Source organism: Ostrea edulis, chromosome 10, assembly GCF_947568905.1.
Source record: "Ostrea edulis chromosome 10, xbOstEdul1.1, whole genome shotgun sequence".
NCBI classification, from domain to species: domain Eukaryota; kingdom Metazoa; phylum Mollusca; class Bivalvia; order Ostreida; family Ostreidae; genus Ostrea; species Ostrea edulis.
In genome coordinates this window covers 341,134-362,559 of record NC_079173.1, presented here as the reverse complement: position 1 = coordinate 362,559, position 21,426 = coordinate 341,134, and the positions used below count along the sequence as shown (strand labels likewise).

The 21,426-nt window shown below is 36.1% G+C and overlaps 1 protein-coding gene across 1 annotated transcript in view; it reads left to right on the top strand.

Moving 5' to 3' along the window:
• The first annotated feature begins 14,262 nt into the window (after nt 1-14,262).
• The window catches only part of LOC125682408 (uncharacterized), a 63,539-nt gene continuing 56,375 nt past the window's right edge, over nt 14,263-21,426 (top strand). The window contains exon 1 of the mRNA XM_056151610.1: nt 14,263-14,372. Within this exon, the coding sequence (XP_056007585.1) occupies nt 14,325-14,372 (48 nt within the window). The 5' untranslated portion in view covers nt 14,263-14,324. The remainder of the gene's footprint in view (nt 14,373-21,426) is intronic.

Genomic DNA, 21,426 nt, shown 5'->3' with positions numbered 1-21,426 from the left:
ATAGTTCGTGAGCTGTTTTAGAGTTAACGTGTTTCAATAATTCCTGATCTGTTTTAGAGTTAGTGTGTTTTAATATTTCCTGGTCATGAAAAAGGTCTGTTTTAGAGTTAGCGTATTCTGATAGTTCCTGATCTGTTTTAGAGTTAGCGTATTCTGATAGTCCCTGATCTGATTGAGAGTTAGTATATTTTGATGTTTCATTGTCGTGAAGCATATTTAAAGCCAGCTCTTCTGAGTTGATAATGATAAGTTACTGTAACAAATGAAGAGAGAGAAGGAGATCAATCAGGGGTCGGCCCATGGACCACATCGCTCACCCGAGTCACCTTGGTCCATATCAGAAGATTTTCCATATCTATTTGCATGTAAATCCGTTGTCCCTATTATGGCCCCAAACCTACCCCTGGAAGCCATGGTTTTTGCAAACTTGAATCTACACTATGTCAGAAAGCTTTCATGTAAATGTGAACTTCTTTGGTCCAATGGTTCTTGAGAAGAAGATTTTTAAAGATTTTCCCTATATATTTGTATGTAAGACTTTGATCCCCTATTGTGGCCCCATTCTACCCCAGGGGGGCATGCTTTTAACAAACCTGAATCTGCACTATATCAGAAAGCTTTCATATAAATCTCAGCTTCTCTGCCTTAGTGGTTCTGGGAATAAGATTTTTCCTATATATTTGTATGTAAAACTTTGACCCCCTATTGTGGCCCCATCCGACCCCCGGGGGCCATGATCTTAACAATTTCTAATCTGCACTATATCAGGAAGCTTTCATATAAACCTCAGCTTTTCTGGCTCAGTGGTTCTTGAGAAGAAGATTTTAAAAGATTCTTCCTATAAATTTGTATGTAAAACTTTGATGCCCCCCTTGAGGCCCCATCCAATCCCCGGGGTCCATGATTTTAACAAACTTGAATCTGCACTATATCAAAAAATAACAACAACAAAAAACCGAGAAAAAAAAAAACAAACAACAAAAAAAAAACTTTGACCCCCTATTGTGGCCCTATCCGATCCCCGGTGCCCATGATTTTAACAATTTAGAATCTGTACTATATCAGGAAGCTTTCATATAAATCTCAGCTTTTCTGGCTCAGTGGTTCTTGGGAAGAAGATTTTAAAAGATTTTTCCTATATATTTGTATGTAAACCTTTGACCCCTATTGTGGCCCCATCCGACCCCCGGGGGCCATGATTTTAACAATTTAGAATCTGTACTATATCAGGAAGCTTTCATATAAATCTCAGCTTTTCTGGCTCAGTGGTTCTTGAGAAGAAGATATAAATATTTTTCCTATATATTTGTATGTAAAACTTTGACCCCCTATTGTAGCCCCATCCGACCCCCGGGGGCCATGCTTTTAACAATTTAGAATCTGCACTATATCAGGCAGCTTTCATATAAATCTCAGCATTTCTGGCTCAGTGGTTCTTGAGAAGAAGATTCTAAAATATTTTTCCTATATACAACTGTATTTGTATGTAAAACTTTGACCCCCCCTGTTATGGCCCCATCCGACCCCCGGGGGCCATGATTTTAACAATTTAGAATTTGCACTATATCAGGCAGCTGTCATATAAATCTCAGCTTTTCTGGCTCAGTGGTTCTTGGGAAGAAGATTTTTAAAGATTTTTCCTATATATTTGTATGTAAAACTTTGACCCCCTATTGTAGCCCCATCCAACCCCCGGGGCCATGATTTTAACAATTTAGAATCTGCACTATATCAGGCAGCATTCATATAAATCTCAGTTTTTCTGGCTCATTGGTTCTTGGGAAGAAGATTTTTAAAGATTTTCCTATATATTTGTATGTAAAACTTTGACCCCCTATTGTGGCCCCATCCGACCCCGGGGGTCATGATTTTAACAATTTAGAATTTGCACTATGTCAGGAAGCTTTCATATAAATCTCAGCTTTTCTGGCTCAGTGGTTCTTGAGAAGATTTTAAAATATTTTTCCTATATATTTGTATGTAAAACTTTGACCCCCCTGTTATGGCCCCATCCGACCCCCAGGGGCCATGATTTTAACAATTTTATAATCTGCACTACCTAATAAAGCTTATCTATAAAATTCATCTTTTCTGGCCCAGTGGTTCTTGAGAAGAATATTTTTTAATGGACCCTACCCTATTTTTACCTTTTCCTGATTATCTCCCCTTGGAAGGTGGCCTGGCCCTTTATTTTAATCATTTAGAATTCCCTTTACCTAAGGATGTTTTGTGCCAACTTTGGTTGAAATTGGCCCAGTGGTTTTTGAGAAGTCAAAAATGTTAAAAGTTTACAGACGGACGGACGCCGGAATACGGGTGATCAGAATAGCTCACTTGAGCTTTTAGCTCAGGTGACAGGTGAGCTAAAAAAAAAACCCTGAAAGAAATCAAATTGATCATTGGGACAGTTCAGCCAAAGTACCATTCTAATTAAAGTTAGATCATTTGATCCGCTCCCCTAGCGATGTACGTAGAAAGTTAGATCCCTGGATCTGTGAAAAGTTGGATCCTTTGATCCGCTCCCATAGAGATATACGTGAAAAGTTAGATCCTTTGATCCGTGAAAAGTTAGATCCTTTGATCCGCTCCCCTAGCGATATGTATGAAAAGTTAGATCCTTTGATCCGCTCCCCTAGCGATACACGTGAATAGTTAGATCCTTTGATCCGCTCCCCTAGCGATATACGTGATATTATGCAATTTGGTATTATTGATTTTATCATGTAGAAAGTATAGCTAGAATAACCAATTAAATAACCTTAAAAGCCTTAAAAACCCCAGTCTATCCCCCGTCCCCTTAAAACCCTAGAACCCCCAGTCTATCCTCCGTCCCTTAGAATCCCCAGTCTATCCCCCACCCCCTAGAACCCCCAGTCTATCCCCCCACCCCCTAGAACCCCCAGTCTATCCCCCACCCCCTAGAACCCCCAGTCTATCCCCCGTCCCCTAGAATCCCCAGTCTATCCCCCACCCCCTAGAACCTCCAGTCTATCCCCCACCCCCTAGAACCTCCAGTCTATCCCCCGTCCCCTAGAACCTCCAGTCTATCTCCCGTCCCCTAGAACCCCCAGTCTATCCCCCGTCCCCTTTAATAACCCCCAGTCTATCCCCCACCCCCTAGAACCTCCAGTCTATCCCCCACCCCCTAGAATCCCCAGTCTATCCCCGTCCCCTAGAATCCCCAGTCTATCCCCCACCCCCTAGAATCCCCAGTCTATCCCCCACCCCCTAGAACCCCCAGTCTATCCCCCACCCCCTAGAACCCCCAGTCTATCCCCCACCCCCTAGAACCCCCAGTCTATCCTCCGTCCCCTAGAACCCCCAGTCTATCCCCCACCCCCTAGAACCCCCAGTCTATCCCCGTCCCCTTAAAACCCTAGAACCCCCAGTCTATCCCCCGTCCCCTTTAAATATATTCTGGATCCGCCGCTGGAATAAACCCCACTTCCCAATACCACTCCTCTACATCTACCAACACCACTCCTCTACATCTACATTTGTAGCTGCGCTCTAACGTATTATTCATTTGTTCCGTATTATATATTTACTTCCGGATTAAAAAGTTACTCACCCACATCTCAATATTGCTGGAAATATTGCTGTTTTATCCCTTCCTCTAAATCTGATACACTCTGTCTGTAAAAGTCTGACATGAAATATTTTATTCTTTCCTCTAAATCTGATACACTCTGTCTGTAAAAGTCTGACATGAAATATTTTATTCTTTCCTCTAAATCTGATACACTCTTCTCTGTAAAAGTCTGACATGAAATATTTTATTCTTTCCTCTAAATCTGATACACTCTTCTCTGTAAAAGTCTGACATGAAATATTTTATTCCTTTTCTTATAATCTGTGATCTATATCTGTGTATATACATGTATAAGTAAGGAATTTTTTCTCTCGAATTTTGGGCTTAGAATACAAAATTCCTATACATATTAGTCATAAATCATAAATGAGTGATTATCCAGAAGATAGATAAAGAAATAAAATTTACAAGTTCATGATAAATCAATTTTACTTAATAATGAACAGCTATATATGTAATTGGCAAATTTTTCAACTATATTCTCACTCATTCTCAATATAAGAGCTCAAACACCAAAAAGATTTGTTAAAAATAAAAGTTAAAAATATGAATGATACTATTATGCATAATGAAAATAAAATGTCTATAGATTTTGTCTCAAATTTTCTTTTTATCAAATCTAAATATATGAAATAATGCCAAAGTATTAAAAAAAAAAGAGGCTAATTTCATTTCAAGTATGCAAGAAAAATGTACGTTACCGTCGCTGTATCAACAAAATAGGTCTATGATTAAGAGTTTTATTGAAGAAAATTATATTTTTGGGGTTGTGTTTTAACATCAGTGAATACACCAACCTATTTTAACAAAATGATTTTTCTGAATGTAAGCGTTCAAGTATTTCCCCCCTCTTAAAATAATGGTGAATTATCGTTCAGATAAAAAGAAATATATTTTCGATATAATACTTTTATCGGTTCTTCTCATTGTGTTTGTACCGATCAGTTTGGAATACACCTGTCTTTTTATAAATGGTGAGTGTTTAACGTCTACACAATTAGCTTTTATTTTGTAATAATTAACAAATTTTACATATAGTTTGGCAATTTATATACCTGATATAAATGTAACGTATATTTCATGATTATTGTCAGTAAGAAAAACTCAAAGCATCATTAATTTTTGATTCAATATATCTGTAAACACTAGTTAATGAAAGCAAACATGTTCAAAACTACCGCAAACCCAAAAGACTAAAATGTGAAATGTCTACCGCAAACCCAAAACTACCGCAAACCCCCAAAAACTACCGCAAACCCAAAACTACTGCAAACCCAAAAGAATATACTTAAAATGTGAAATGTGATTTGGTAACGTACATTTCCAATTTTCAATAACACACAAATAAACGTCAATAAATCAACTGTAAAGAAATAAAAATCAGTTTGAAGAAATGTTTTCAGACAGTGTTAAGAAACCATAACGTTGATAGTAATATTTCGGTGATTTTTCTTTTTCAAAATTGAATGTTTGGAAACGTACATTTCGAAAAATTTAACGAAGAAAGTTAAAGCACAACGTGTGGACATTGCATGTGGAAGCACGATTTTCGTTGTCAGTAGAAGACAAGATTTTCTCTCATATCTACGTATGTAAGACACAGATATTCTATGAAAGACGTACAACTTATCTTTCATATCCCGTGATGTAATAATCAATACACAACTAGCCTGCAACTTCGCAAAACTCCTGTACAAAAAATGACAGATTGTAATGTCTCTGATATCTCCAGGTGTACAAAATGTATGTGACCAGACACAAAAATGCGCATTCCTTGAACAACTACCGCAGACTCAACAATAGTCACAAATTCCTCATATCGAAAATGCTGTCATCCGGTGCATTATGCCAGTTCACAGAAACCCAGCCCACACGGTCTACTAGTTCCAGGCCTCCACATTCACTCTGTCAACGTCTACTGTCCCTATATGTGTCTCAGGTGAAACAGGTGCCTCCAATGTCCATGAAAACGAAAGTCTAGCCATGCCCATATCCACCAACAAAAACCACTCGGAATCTCTCTTCACACACTCGTCATTAAATAACTGCTCGATTAATATCAATATCAATGCTCCTTTAAGAAGAAAGCGTGCAGTTGTGGATTCAGAGTCTGATTAGGTCTGTCAAAATGTTTCGCGCTGATGGACTGCCGAATGACGTCACTTATAACCTCTGATTTATTGATTTATTGTGTAGGCCTACTTATTCAAAGAGGAATAACTCTAATACAATTCACTTACACACTCGTCGGCCGATTTTTGTCAGCAACGTAGTTGCTTAAAAAAAGGTCGTAGAATTCGATTCTGGTGTCGCTAGGCACAAGGAAAACGGAAATCTTCTAGAAATATGAGAGAAAAATACTCTCTGAGTTGCCATGAAATATTAAGGTGATTCCACCCTAGGGTTTGCAAAAAAGCGGTAAAACCCTCGGCTAAGCCTCGGGTTTCACAGATTTTTTGCAACCCTCGGGTGGAATCACCTTATATTTCATGGCTACTCATAAGAGAGTCTTATAATCTTTTTCAAATACATGACTGAAGTCATGAGAAATGTCAACACCTCACAATTTTTGTTTTTCCTAGAATTTTATTAAGTAGCATTTTCTGTTCACAAAAATACCAATTCTATGCTGATATCACGTTATTTAACGTTTTCAAAATGACAATATTTGGGACACATCTGTAAAATTAATAGCAAAATCAACGTAACAAATTTGTAGGGTCATATGACGTCAAGTATTATGCTAACAATATTGCGTGCTAAGAAATCAATACGGAATATCGGGACCATTATTTCGCCTTCGATTCCGTCCTGGTTTTAATATTTAGTATGTTCAACGAGATCACGTTTTCTTCGTTAATTTGGGCAACTTTTCAGTAAACGAGCACATGTTACTTATGTACTAACAGAGATAGTGAATTCAGGCACATTTTCGCCCGTTTTTTAAAGTTGAGAGGTTGGAAACAAACGAAGAAAAAAAAAGTGCCGTTATATTGATATGAAAAATCTTAGTTAGCAAGAAAAGCAGTTTTGCTCAAACACGGAAATCGTAAAAAAAAAAAAGGGGGGGGGTATTCTTCAGTTCATGAGTTGAACTCATTGATCTAACCTTACATTTCCACTACCGTTCACCGCTACTATATCAAGTGACCAGCTAATGAATCGATCTTTGCATGTACTAATAACAAACTTTAATGTTGTATGTGATGATTTAACGCGATCTCAGAAGGGGGGGGGGGGCAGAAGTGTGTGGGGGAGGGGGGGGGCAGAAGTGTGTGGGGGAGGGGGGGGGCTACATGTTGCTGCATGTATATGTACGCTTCTGAAATAATTTACTGTGATTAATTATATCATTTCATAGTAGTCGGTTGTTTTAACGACTCAAGAAAATTTCATAAGGTAAACATCTAAGTGCATACGGTGTAGGAAATCGACTTTTTCTTTTATTTTATCTGCTACAAACATCAGAAATTTAATCCAATAACTCATGTTTTATTACAAGTACATTCACTTGCAACATTCTGAAAAATAATCTTTAAACCAGGCATATATTTTTATATCAGAAATGAGTCGTCTTCAGCCATCATATACAAGAGTTGCCCAAGTGACGCATAATTTTCGTAACTTCTTTTTCTGAAGAGTTCCAAAAATTTTCTAGTTCCGATATCCCGTATTACTGTCATATATAATCACTTAAAACACAAATATCTGATCTTGTATTGTTGGAAAAAGAAACATTTTATAGAAATGGTAAACATTTCAATTTCCAACAATCTGAACACCTGGTATTTATTCATTTACCATTCCGGATTAAGTTCACATTTACAAAGTCATTTTACATGGCCCTTGATTGGTGAATAAACTAGTCTGTATATGTGTATAACCCACTTTCAACACAAATATACATGAGTGAATGAATAAATGTTTGGTTAAAAAGTAATAATTTCAATCTTATTTATTACAATTTGTTTTGATTGGACAAAAATAAAGCTGAACAAGAGTTTACACATCAACAAATCCGAAAACGCGATGTATTCATACACGCCTGGAAACAAATAACATAGTGCGGGGAAACTATTCAAAATTTTGCAATTGTTAATAAAGTGAATGAATTGGAATTATAAGAATCAAACATTCTGTTTCATCCTATAACCAAATAAATATAGTCCAGTGACAATACCTATTGGCAATCTCCTACAGGATAAATCAACAGCTGATTTACGTCACAACGTCATGAGCCTTTCGTCATCAGCAGACGTCTCTTTGACAAAAACTACAGCGGGGTCCAAATTTACAACAAAAATAAAAATGGAGGTACGTTGAAATGCCCGACAGATGACAAAAATTCTCGGAAACAAAAGTATTCCAGTCCCACTACAGGAACGTTTTGTCAAATATGAGTACGCGGTGCTTTTGACTGTTCCACTGTTTTTAACAGGTTTGAAAGAGAATAATTGTCCTAGATATAAGCTATATATATGTGATCCATATGGGTGCCGCCATTTATTTTTTCATTACCTGCTTCAACAGTTATTCGTGTTTTATTTTGAATGCCAATAATAGAAGACTCTGACGTGCAATTCGTAATTTAAACACTCAGATTGTTCAAAGTGAATAGTACAATTATCATTGTTCAGCTGTTGAGGTACAGAAACGTCATGTGAATAAAAAACAACATTCAGACTGAAATGTTGTTATATACAAGTTAAGAAAACGTCATGTGAATAAAAAAAAACAGCATTCAGACTGAAATGTTGTTATGTACAAGTTAAGAAAACGTCATGTGAATAAAAAAAACAGCATTCAGACTGAAATGTTGTTATGTACAAGTTAAGAAAACGTCATGTGAATAAAAAACAACATTCAGACTGAAATGTTGTTATGTACAGGTTAAGAAAACGTCATGTGAATAAAAAACAGCATTCAGACTGAAATGTTGTTATGTACAGGTTAAGAAAACGTCATGTGAATAAAAAACAACATTCAGACTGAAATGTTGTTATGTACAAGTTAAGAAAACGTCATGTGAATAAAAAACAGCATTCAGACTGAAATGTTGTTATGTACAAGTTAAGAAAACGTCATGTGAATAAAAAACAGCATTCAGACTGAAATGTTGTTATGTACAAGTTAAGAAAACGTCATGTGAATAAAAAACAGCATTCAGACTGAAATGTTGTTATGTACAAGTTAAGAAAACGTCATGTGAATAAAAAACAGCATTCAGACTGAAATGTTGTTATGTACAAGTTAAGAAAACGTCATGTGAATAAAAAACAGCATTCAGACTGAAATGTTGTTATGTACAAGTTAAGAAAACGTCATGTGAATAAAAAACAGCATTCAGACTGAAATGTTGTTATGTACAAGTTAAGAAAACGTCATGTGAATAAAAAACAACATTCAGACTGAAATGTTGTTATGTACAAGTTAAGAAAACGTCATGTGAAAAAAAAAAAAACAACATTCAGACTGAAATGTTGTTATGTACAAGTTAAGAAAACGTCATGTGAATAAAAAAAACAGCATTCAGACTGAAATGTTGTTATGTACAAATTAAGAAAACGTCATGTGAATAAAAAAAAAACAGCATTCAGACTGAAATGTTGTTATGTACAAGTTAAGAAAACGTCATGTGAATAAAAAACAACATTCAGACTGAAATGTTGTTATGTACAAGTTACGAAAACGTCATGTGAATAAAAACAACAACATTCAGACTGAAATGTTGTAATGTACAAGTTAAGAAAACGTCATGTGAATAAAAAACAACATTCAGACTGAAATGCAGCAGAGTCACATAAGGTGTGGTGATTTGAATGTCTTTTGAAGCGTCTGAAGGAAGGTTTTACTTTGGTATGTGAGTGTTCCTTCAGAAATGTCCATCAGACGTTTATATATAGCCAGTTCTTCTCCTCTGAGACAGCCACCACGCTGCATCGAATAGATTATGTGATTAAAAAACATTCAAAATGAAATACAGCATATGGTGTTGTAATTTGAATGTTTCTTAAAGTGTTTGAAATTTTCTTTACTTTAATCTGTGTTTGTACCTTCAAAAATTTCCTTTTTTAAAAATACCGTTTAATAGTCAGTTTTCCCTCCTTTGAGATAGTGGCCACTTCACATTCAAGAAAAAGCGGCGATTTCAATGTAAGGAAGACAGACCCACCCTTCTCTCATATGATTATAGGTACAATGTTTTACAATATGACATGCAGCATAACTACCACTCATTCAGTAGTAAACAGAAATAAATGTCGGCTGTGTGTGATGATGTGCTGCTCACGCTTCCCATTTTTATTCAATTTGTGAGGAAAATGATAAAAGTTTACATCTGCACCTGTGCATTTAAAGAGATTGTTTAGATAATAACTCTTTTTACGTTTTGTAGACCTTGACCAATATAATCATTCAAGACAACATGACTTATGACAGATCTACATATGTACCCCTCACAGACAGAATTATGACTTGTGACAGATCTACAGAGGCACCACTCACAGACAGAATTATGACTTGTGACAGATCTACATATGTACCTCTCACAGACAGAGTTGTATTTTGTGACGGATCTACAGAGGCACCCCTCACAGACAGAATTGTATTTTGTGAAACCACATCTGTTCATGGATGCTGGCAAAAGAACATACAGTACTGCAGGTAGTGACAATCTGTATTTAGAGTACTGTAGGTAGCGACAGTCTGTATTTTTCACTGTATCAGAAGATGACGCGCGGAAATGAAAGGACATGTTTCGGTTTTCAACCTTTGTTGTCATGTGACCTGGAAACCGGGCCGTTAAGTTTCATTTGTGTTACTGAATATACAACACCTGCTGAACATACCGATATCACGCACAACGAGAACATCTACACAATGACCCCCAATTTTTCTCGGAATATACACAATTTTTTTTTTATTACTTTAAATGTCGATGTTAATTTGTGTTTAATAATTTAACATACATAAAACAGTGCAGTTTTCAGGTCCTACACATAAAACTTCCACAAAATAATTAGTAACTGTATTATCATCATTTGACCTCAAATGTTTGTCTCAAATTAAATTGAAATGCTGAATTATTAGAAATCTAATTTAACAGTTCCATATGAGAATTACCGGTGTGATACCTTTACACATTAGACGATCGATCCCGATGCCGGCTTATTTTGTAGAATATTGACTATACCTTTATGTATGCAGAATGTGCATTGATACAGTAGTTCATATTGTTTTTTAATTATTTTTACTACTACCCCTCCCCCAACCCTTTCAAATTTTCTGTTCCAAACTCGGCTATATCGTACTCGTTTACCAGTTAGTTAACTGAAAAGACCGTTAGATACATGTACAAAATAATAAATGTATGAGCAGTATTCATTATAAATGTACAAAATAATTGAAAACAGCAAAGCAACAACCAAATAATACAGGCACCTAGCATTGGGAGGGGAGTTACTTAATTACATTAACTTCCAAGTGCCATTGAGCATAAACATGATAAGAATGGGAACAATTTATACAGTAAATTTTAAATATATTAAAGATGATTATAAATATAGCTCTTAGCTCATGTTTATTGTTTACCTGTATATAGTTCCGACTTTAAATAAAAATTACTTACTTACTTACTTACTTTTCATACTTACATCTCTTTTGAGACGCAGCTGCATGTAACAGTTGAATAATCCAAAATTTTAAACTCCCACTTCTGACTTGCTATGCATATTGAATTTATCAACCACCTGTGAGTAATTGAATTTATCAACCACCTGTGAGTAATTGAATTTATCAACCACCTGTGAGTAATTGAATTTATCAACCACCTGTGAGTAATTGAATTTATCAACCACCTGTGAGTAATTGAATTTATCAACCACCTGTGAGTAATTGAATTTATCAACCACCTGTGAGTAATTGAATTTATCAACCACCTGTGAGTAATTGAATTTATCAACCACCTGTGAGTAATTGAATTTATCAACCACCTGTGAGTAATTGAATTTGACGACTCACCTGACCTTTGTTTCAATGTAATTATAAAACAACTCGCCTGACCTTTGTTTCAATGTAATTATAAAACAACTCGCCTGACCTTTGTTTCAATGTAATTATAAAACAACTCGCCTGACCTTTGTTTCAATGTAATTATAAAACAACTCGCCTGACCTTTGTTTCAATGTAATTATAAAACAACTCGCCTGACCTTTGTTTCAATGTAATTATAAAACAACTCGCCTGACCTTTGTTTCAATGTAATTATAAAACAACTCGCCTGACCTTTGTTTCAATGTAATTATAAAACAACTCGCCTGACCTTTGTTTCAATGTAATTATAAAACAACTCGCCTGACCTTTGTTTCAATGTAATTATAAAACAACTCGCCTGACCTTTGTTTCAATGTAATTATAAAACAACTCGCCTGACCTTTGTTTCAATGTAATTATAAAACTGGCTGGGTTTTACGTTCCTATCCTATACTATTATAAGAAAACTTTTATCCAGTCTTCTAATGCAACACTCATGAATTAAGTCATACATGTGAGATTGAATTAAAAGTTTGAGCTTAGGATTTTAAAACTAAATAAATAATCATACACCCGCTTAAATTCAAAGAATAGAAAAAAAACAAAACAAAAAACTTGCTGATGTTTTGTTCTTAACAACAAATATAAATGGATACAATCATCCAATCAGCATGGACAAAGAATGTCCTCTAACTATTTCATAACCTGTCTCTTAAATTCAGCATTCTTTAATGTTATGCAATCAAATATCTTGCAACACAACCACAGCGGCAACATCAAGATAGAAAGTTTACAAACGTGGAACCAACGTTAGCCCAACGTAATGCTCCTCTAGTTCGCACTTCAACTGTTGGGTCAACATTGGACCAACGTAATCACCCCAACTTGAAACACTTATATATAAAAGAACTCGTGCTAAAGAGAGAGAGAGAGAGAGAGAGAGAGAGAGAGAGAGAGAGAGAGAGAGAGAGAGAGAGAGAGAGAGAGAGAGAAACACTTGATATATAACAGAACTCACGCTAACATCGGGCCAACGTACTATTAACAGCTTAATTAAACATCTTTGTTAAAGATGCATTACAAACGTTGGACCAACATTGGGCCAACTTCAGAATCCCTACATCTTCGGAAAATAAAGTAAATAAGAGTTGATTTACGTTGGACCAGCGTTGGGCTAACATAGAAATCCCAACATGGTTGATAAGATTGGCATGGTAACATTGGCCCAATGTTGGTCCAACGTTGTCTACCCCACGCCTACCATACAACCATTTACCAATGTTGTCTATACCCCACGCCTACCATACAACCATTTACCAATGTTGTCTATACCCCGCGCCTACCATACAACCATTTACCAATGTTGTCTATACCCCACGCCTACCATACAACCATTTACCAATGTTGTCTATACCCCACGCCTACCATACAACCATTTACCAATGTTGGCTCAACGTAGTCATGCTATCTGTAGCGTAAATTAAATTCACTGTACTGTACTTCACAACCCAGTGGCGGATCTAGAGGGGGGTGTTACGGGGGTTGCACCCCCTTTGGATTCGCTAGAGAGAGAGAGAGAGAGAGAGAGAGAGAGAGAGAGAGAGAGAGAGAGAGAGAGAGAGAGAATGACTATAGCGTTATTAAAATCCTAGGCGATGGAAATTGTTTATACAATTGTGCGTCAACATTTCTATCAGGTGATGATAATTCAAATTATCTTTTATATAGTTTGTATCTGTAATATTTCATTTTATTTATTTAAAAAAAAATGAATTACTGAAAGTAAATCGGAATGCATTTTAAAACAGGATTCGTTTTAAAATCAACAGTGGCAGATTTACGTCTGATAACAATAACATTAATCCAAATTTGAATTTAGAAATACACATTAAGTTGTTGTTTAACTATGTTAAAGTATGTTATAACAACTCTCATTTCAGTGGCTTATTTAAGGGAGGCGCAGCCTGCGCCCCCCCCCCTAAAATTTTCATATTCAAGGTAAATCGTGGTATATTGTTTAGACAAATGTAGTAAACGATAAAAGGAGCAATAATTTCTTCCACTCCCGGAGAAATGAATGACAAAAATTGAAAATCTTTTTGATTTCTTGAATTACTTCATTAGGAGAACTTAATTTTTTCCAAAAACCCTTAAAATTTGCGTCATTTTACTAATTTCACCTTATTAAGAATGATAGAAAATAGTAAAAATGACTTAAATATGAGACATATTTTAAGCCCTATAAAATCTGTAAAATCCAGGAGCTTCCGGGGGCTTCGCCCCCTGCATGGGCCCCCACCAGGGCTTCGCCCTGGACCCACTGGGGGCCTCAAGGTGGTCCCCAAACCCTCTGCCTCATAAAGTGGCGCCCCTGTAACAGCAATTCCTAGATCCGCCCCTGCATTTCCTCTTCAACCCCCCCCCCCTTTGAAAAATTTCTAGATCCACGCCTGCAACCCCACCCCCTCCATCCCCAAACACCCACCCACACCACACCCATACCTTGCTTTCATTAATACACTTTTCTGCTATTTATTTGTTATTTACTTATGTTCTGTCAAAATACAAGCTTTGTCTTATTGATTTGTTGCTCTACTTATGATCGAATTCAAACATCACGAAATATATTTTGTACACCTTACCCAAGGACACGCAACCGGAAGTCTGTACAATTTAGCGCGCTCTTTCAAAACAATGTTGGATGATGGGTTGTGTAGCTATAGAATACGTGGTTTCCTTTAGTTCTCAGGTAAAGTGCACGTTTTAGAGGAAGGTCTTTGTAGCTTGATGGAAAACGCATTTTGATATACATTAAATCAGTAATTGGTAAATTATGGTGTGACATTAATCAGGTTGGGAACATTTCCCCAAATCTACAGATATATTGACGGTGTGCAGTGCTACCGTTTAGGCGAGCGGAGCTTCATGTATGTACATATTTGTAATGTTCATGCTTTGATCAGGTTCAATTTAAACAACGTTTATTTGCCAAATACTCATTACATGAATTTCCCCCAGGGTTTTATGTTAAAAATCATTAAAACATGTATACATGAATGTGATTGAAATATTTTTATGCTATATATACAATTTATTTCTACTGCCTCCACTATGACTGGCTTAACCATTGATACATGACCTGGTCTGCTGTATGCTCTCAGCCTCTACTTTCCTTTTTTCTAGTAAGTTTGTAAAACTATATTTATAAACAGCACTGCCTTTATTTCAATATAATGAAAATTTAAAAATGAATTGATAAATTCAACTATTGGGCATGTATATGCCCCCCCCCCCCCCCCCCCCCCCCCCACACACACACACACACACATATGCGAACCTATCTTTAAAAAGAATGAAATTCATATGACAATCCCCTTGTAGCAATGGTATGTTTCAAAAGAGAAAACTAGAACAGTTTTTATAATATTGTACATAATCCTAGTTTTAACACAATGATGAAATATTTCAGCATTCACATATAATCATTGAATAAAATTGCAACATAATTGCAGTGTGCGAAAGTAACTTTCAGGTCCTATTGACTTTCGGTCCATAGTCCAGTGATCGCGAAATGTTGAAATGTTTTACAGGACATTCGGTCTGGTAAACACAGGAACATTACCGGACCGAATCACATTTTACCAGACCGAAAAAAAGTAATATTATTTTTATATCAAAATATGAAAGACTGGTCATTGGATTTTCGTTTAAAAGGTTTACCGGGGACTGCATTACTGTTTCATTTTAATTGGAACATGTTACAGCTTTTGTATGTTTTTTTTTTTAAATAAACGGAACTGGAAGTCGAAACGTAGCAGCAATTTTTTTCTACCCACTGGTACCGGTACCCATTCAATTGGGAAAAATAGCGTCAAAATCGAACAAATTGGGAATTTTCTACCAATGTATAGGCAAATGATTTCAACTAAAAGAAAAGAAAAAAGACAACAGAACAAGAAGTATTCATCTCTTTACAAACTTTTTTACAGTAATATTTGTTGTTGTGAGACATAAGGAATCGTCGTAGTTCTACAAAACACACTGCCATGATCTGTACTTTCGATTTAATACCGGAAGTGAACATTTTAGTTAACTTGTACAACATTTCATCTCAACATTGCAGGGTTGGGCGGTTAAAACAACCAGCGGTTTTAACCGTCCCGGTCAATACTCCCTAAGTGGTCAATACTGGTCAATTGAGATTTAAACTGTCCATTTTCCAATTTTTGTATATTTTTTGCAAAGATAAATTAAGCCTTTTCATTATGATATATGGATCAATTGGTTATCAATAATTTTCATTAGATAATTAGATGTAATTTCATAAGTTTAATATATTTGGTTTGCTGAAACTGTGACCATAATATCTTCAGAACTATAAAAGAGGGTCACATATAGCAAAACTAGACAATAGGATCTTCTTATACATGTACCTGGACAGATTAAGAATAACAGGACATTAAATAAACACAGTGATTTGATATGAATTGGGTGACTGATGCTGTAGATAAACAATGTGTTGCAATGTACAGAGCAGGACATGTACCTGAGCACAGGAAACAGAGTTGACATTTGTTAATTAGCATACTCTGGGACCAGAGAGGACCAGAATACATGTTATTGTTTATGAAAACATCACCAGCACACCCCCTAAAATGTTTATTTAACAGTTAAATGAAGATTTGAAAAAATAGGTAGTTCTTGATAAACTAAAGAATTTGAACAGAAATAGAAAACACTTCCCCCATCATACTATCTATGGCTTCAACAAAACATTTTGGAATTTCTATGATATTGTTGAGGACAACAACAAGACCACAGCAAGATGTAAAGACTGCAATGCTGTTGTCAGTGCCAAAGTAATACGGCCACGAAACAGTTTTTAATTTTTACAATAAACTTTTATATCTTCCCCTATTTGATTGAGTCATTTACATTATTTATTTAATATTATGACTTACAAGTATATTATAAACTGATAGTGCATGTTATGAATTACAATATTTACCATAATGGCCACTGAAACATTTAAAATAACCAACAACACAGACTATAATGACCAAACAATTTTCAATCAACCAGTATTGACCACTATTGACCGGTTTTAACCAGTATTGACCACCGGCCCGGTCAATACTCATATTGACCACTTTTTTGCCAACCCTGCAACATTGGGAAAAATCAACGGGTTTTGGCATTGGGAATGGCACCGTTTATCGGAACCAGTTATATAAGGAAAAAACCGTTGCATAGTTTCTGAAACCGTTGCCGGAAAATCACCGGACATTCGGACCGGAAATATAATGAAGTTTACCGGACCGAGAGTCAAATTACCGGACATATCCGTCGGTCCGACGACATTTCGCTTTTATTGATAGTCATTTCATTTCCTTTTGACCACAACAAATTTCTGTAGACCGAAATTTAACATACAATATTCATTGTAATCATGGGCTTGTCACGAAATTTTTCTCTTATTAAAATTTGACATCATCTATTCTACAAAATTTACAATTAAATGTAAATATAGAATAGAGAGGGTCAACCTTTGTTGTTATTAGAAAATAAATAATGGACACAAATTCAATTCAAATATAATTTGTTCATAGTTTAATTATATTCTTTTTCAATTTCATGCACAAGCCTTTCAATTAGAATTTCATTTTCTTTTGTTCCAGCTCAGTTTCACTGTCTGATTCTTCATCTAAGTCACTTCTGCTACGTCGTTTCGTTTTCTCATTATTTTCTTCGACTTTAGCCTTGCTGGAACTTGTACTGACCACTTTCCGTTTGATTCCAGGGTGTGCACCGATTGCTTTTCAGAAATGTTTAATAAGCGGCGGATAACCAGTTTTTATACGCCCGTCTTAAGACGGGACGTATTATGGTATGGCGTTCATGTCCGTCTGTCCGTCCGTCTGTTAGCTTTTTCGTGTCCGACCCGTAAGTTAAATACAAGGCCTAGAATCATCAGACTTTGTCTGTAGATACATCTTGGGTAGAAGGTGTGTCGCACATTAAAACCAGGTCACTGTGACTTTTCATTAAGAAGATATCTGTCTGTCCATCCGTCTGTTAGCTTTTTCGTGTCCGACCCGTAACTTTATACGCCCGTCTTAAGACGGGACGTATTATGGTATGGCGTTCATGTCCGTCTGTCCGTCCGTCTGTTAGCTTTTTCGTGTCCGACCCGTAAGTTAAATACTACAAGGCCTAGAATCATCAAACTTTGTCTGTAGATACATCTTGGGTAGAAGGTGTGTCGCACATTAAAACCAGGTCACTGTGACTTTTCATTAAGAAGATATCTGTCCGTCCATCCGTCTGTTAGCTTTTTCGTGTCCGACCCGTAAGTTAAATACTACAAGGGCTAGAATCATCAAACTTTGTCTGTAGATACATCTTGGGTAGAAGGTGTGTCGCACATTAAAACCAGGTCACTGTGACTTTTCATTAAGAAGATATAGCCATATATGGCAAAAACTTGTCCGGCTCATAACTTGAAAACTATTAGACCTAGAATCACCAAAATTGGTCAACTAATGCATCTTAGGTAGAAGGTGTGTCGCATCCTACTTTAAGGTCACTGTGACATTTAATTAAGGTGATATAAAAAAAATGTTTTAATGGGTACAATCTATACTGTTAACAATATGTGACGGGCGTATCATGTGCCGTGGCGGTGCACTTTATTTTACTAAGAATTCCTATAGACAAGTCGGTCTATAGCTATTTCGATCATTACAGACCGACTCGATTTTCTATAGACATTGTCTATCGGTCCATGGTTAATTTATTCCAGCCCCTCTCCTTGTTGTGAGGATACATTAATTAAGATGATTCACAAAACTAGAATTAATTAATGATTTTTCAGTCACTAATAGCAAGTGGTATGGTTGGTTTACATGAGGGAGAGGAAGGGGGGTGTCATCGTGGTTTGCATTACCGGACACGTTAAAATGAAATGGATTTAAGCACTTATTATTTTTAGGAGTGGGAAAGAAACCAAAGATTTTTTAAAAAATGTTTTCAATCCGACTGAATTCCATCGATTTTTTGCAATTTCTTAAATAGCACTAATTCAGTACCTTTGATCCCTCACATATTCTAACAATTTTTAAAAAGTTAGTCTCCCTTTTTATGCCCCCGAGATCGAAGATCGGGGGGCATATATATTGTTTTTGTCCTGTCTGTCATTCTGTCTGAAACTTTAACCTTGCTAATGACTTTTGAACAGTAAGTGATAAAGCTTTGATATTTCACATGATTATTGCTTGTGACAAGACCTTTCCGTGGGTACCAACATTTTTGACCCCTTGACCTTGGAGTTTGGCCTACTTTTTGAAAACTTTAACCTTGCTAATAACTTTTGAACAATAAGAGATAGAGCTTTGATATTTCTTATGAGTATTCCTTGTGACAAGACCTTTCCGTGGGTACCAACATTTTTGACCCTGTGACGTTGACCTTGGAGTTTGACCTACTTTTTGAAAAGTTTATCCTTGCTAATAACTTTTGAACAGTAAGAGAGAGAGCTTTGATATTTCACATGAGTATTCCTTGTTACAAGACCTTTTTTTTTTTAAATAACACCTGTTTATAAATGATAATATTTACATGGTTCGTGGAATTTGACCTCTGTAATTGAAAGTCATGGAATTTGACCTCTGTCATGGAAAGTCAGGGTTGTGTTCTAGATGCAGAAAATTTATTTGGGACGCAAGTTTGTGAGTCCCGTGGACAGTGATGGTCACTGACTCCGAGTGAAAATCATAATTTTAAGAAGCCCTGATATTGTGTAATAATTGAAACTCGTAATAGGAAAAAATGTTAGTACGCTCTAGTGAACCGAAATAATACCATTGAGTTCACAGTGTCCCAATCTGACTTGTTTGTTTAGCGTCAGTCAATATTAGGTGCGAATTAAAATATAATATTCAGTTATTTACTCTAGACTCATCTTCAATAATTTCTAGTGACAACCCTATAACGATATTGGCGCCTAATCCTGAACTACTAAAACCGTGTTGGTTTTAATCTATCATAAAAGTGCTTGACTCATAGTAATTTCCGTTGCTGTAAGCGTATAGGTGTAAATGAATAAGATAGTGCTACAGATTATGGCACATGTACCGGTATACAGTCGGATGAGTCATGCCTGGGAAATGTGTTTATTCTTCTGAGTGGGAGCGTAAGTTTAAAGTGGGTCAGTGCTGTAAAGAGTAGTATGGCAAACATGGGGGTGAGGGCACTGACTTCACATCAACAATCAACGAAACCTGTAGGACTAAAACATGGGGGTGAGGGCACTGACTTCACATCGACAATCAACGAAACCTGTAGGCCTAAAACATGGGGGTGGGGGCACTAACTTCACATCGACGATCAACGAAACCTGTAGGCCTAAAACTTCAGAGAGAAATGGATCAATGACAGGGCTCGAAATTATGCCCGTCAGTCCGTGACTGGTTAAAAGTCTGGCTGACTGACTGACATTTGTTTTAGTCAGTCCGTGACGGGTTAAAAGTCTGGCTGACTGACTGACATTTGTTTTAGTCAGTCCGATGAGACTGACCAGTTACTTTTCTAAAGCATCATTTTGGAAAATATACATATGAAATTTACACATTTGGGCTAATCAATTTGCAACAACTTTTGAAGTGATATCTTTTAGTTTGAAAAATTCATGGACACAAAGCTTTGAGTGATGTAACGCTCCTTGACAGTGCATTTTGGATCCTATTGTTTTACTCCTTCTTGAGAATATTCACTCGCATGGAGACGTAATGAATTAGGGCTGGGACGATTCAGGGTTAGCTCAATTCGGTTCGGTTTCGATTCAGAACAGCACGGTTCGGTTATATTCGATTCAGTTCATGTTAGGTCCAATTTATCTAATGACACCACAAATTAACAATTTTAATGAGTAGAATATTTGATTTCATTCAAGTTATATAACTATATGTCGTCATTTGTAAACATATCTATTCATAATGGCATTTTATAACTTTGATAAAAAAAAGAAAACACTGACAGTCTATTAAAATTTCTTATATTAATGTGCTACATAAGTTTTGGATTTTTAAATAAATCTATAGTGAATCTAAAATGCATATGATATTGTTTTCATTGATATGCAAAAATTCAACAATTCTATCAATTGAGAGTCTTTGAAAATCTCTCCTTTATTGATTTACTTCTCTCATATTACCTGTCAAATCTGTTTCATTATCTACGATGTTGATTTTACTCCACCACTGACAGAAATGCTATATGTCATGTAGAGATAAACTGCAATGACCTTACAGACCGTATTCTGTTGGTATCTGAGTGGTGAAAATGCTAACTCTCAACACAGTAGTGATTTAAATCTCTGTTGCATAAAAAACCACATGTTTTCAACATTAATTTCATAGTCTATACAGGGTTTGACATTTACTTTTTTGAGCACTAGACCAGTCGGGCTACTTCAAATGATTTTTGCTAGACCTGACCTTAAATCCACTAGCCCCGACCAACTTTCCAGAAACTGATAGTTTCTCCATATTTTTAAAAATGTACTTAATTGAAATGACAAATATTAATTAAAGGGAACGTAGGGTATAAAAAAATATTTTCACATTTCAAACACTAAATATTTAGTAATTAAGTCCACTGGTTATTTCCATTTGATTGTAATCTGTTGTGTAGAAATCGACTATTAAATATAGCTACACATCATCTGCTGGAGGCTGCCATTTTGCAAGATAAAGTTATCGCTCTTTAAGATATTTCCCACAATCCCATCTGTTTATGACGTATAC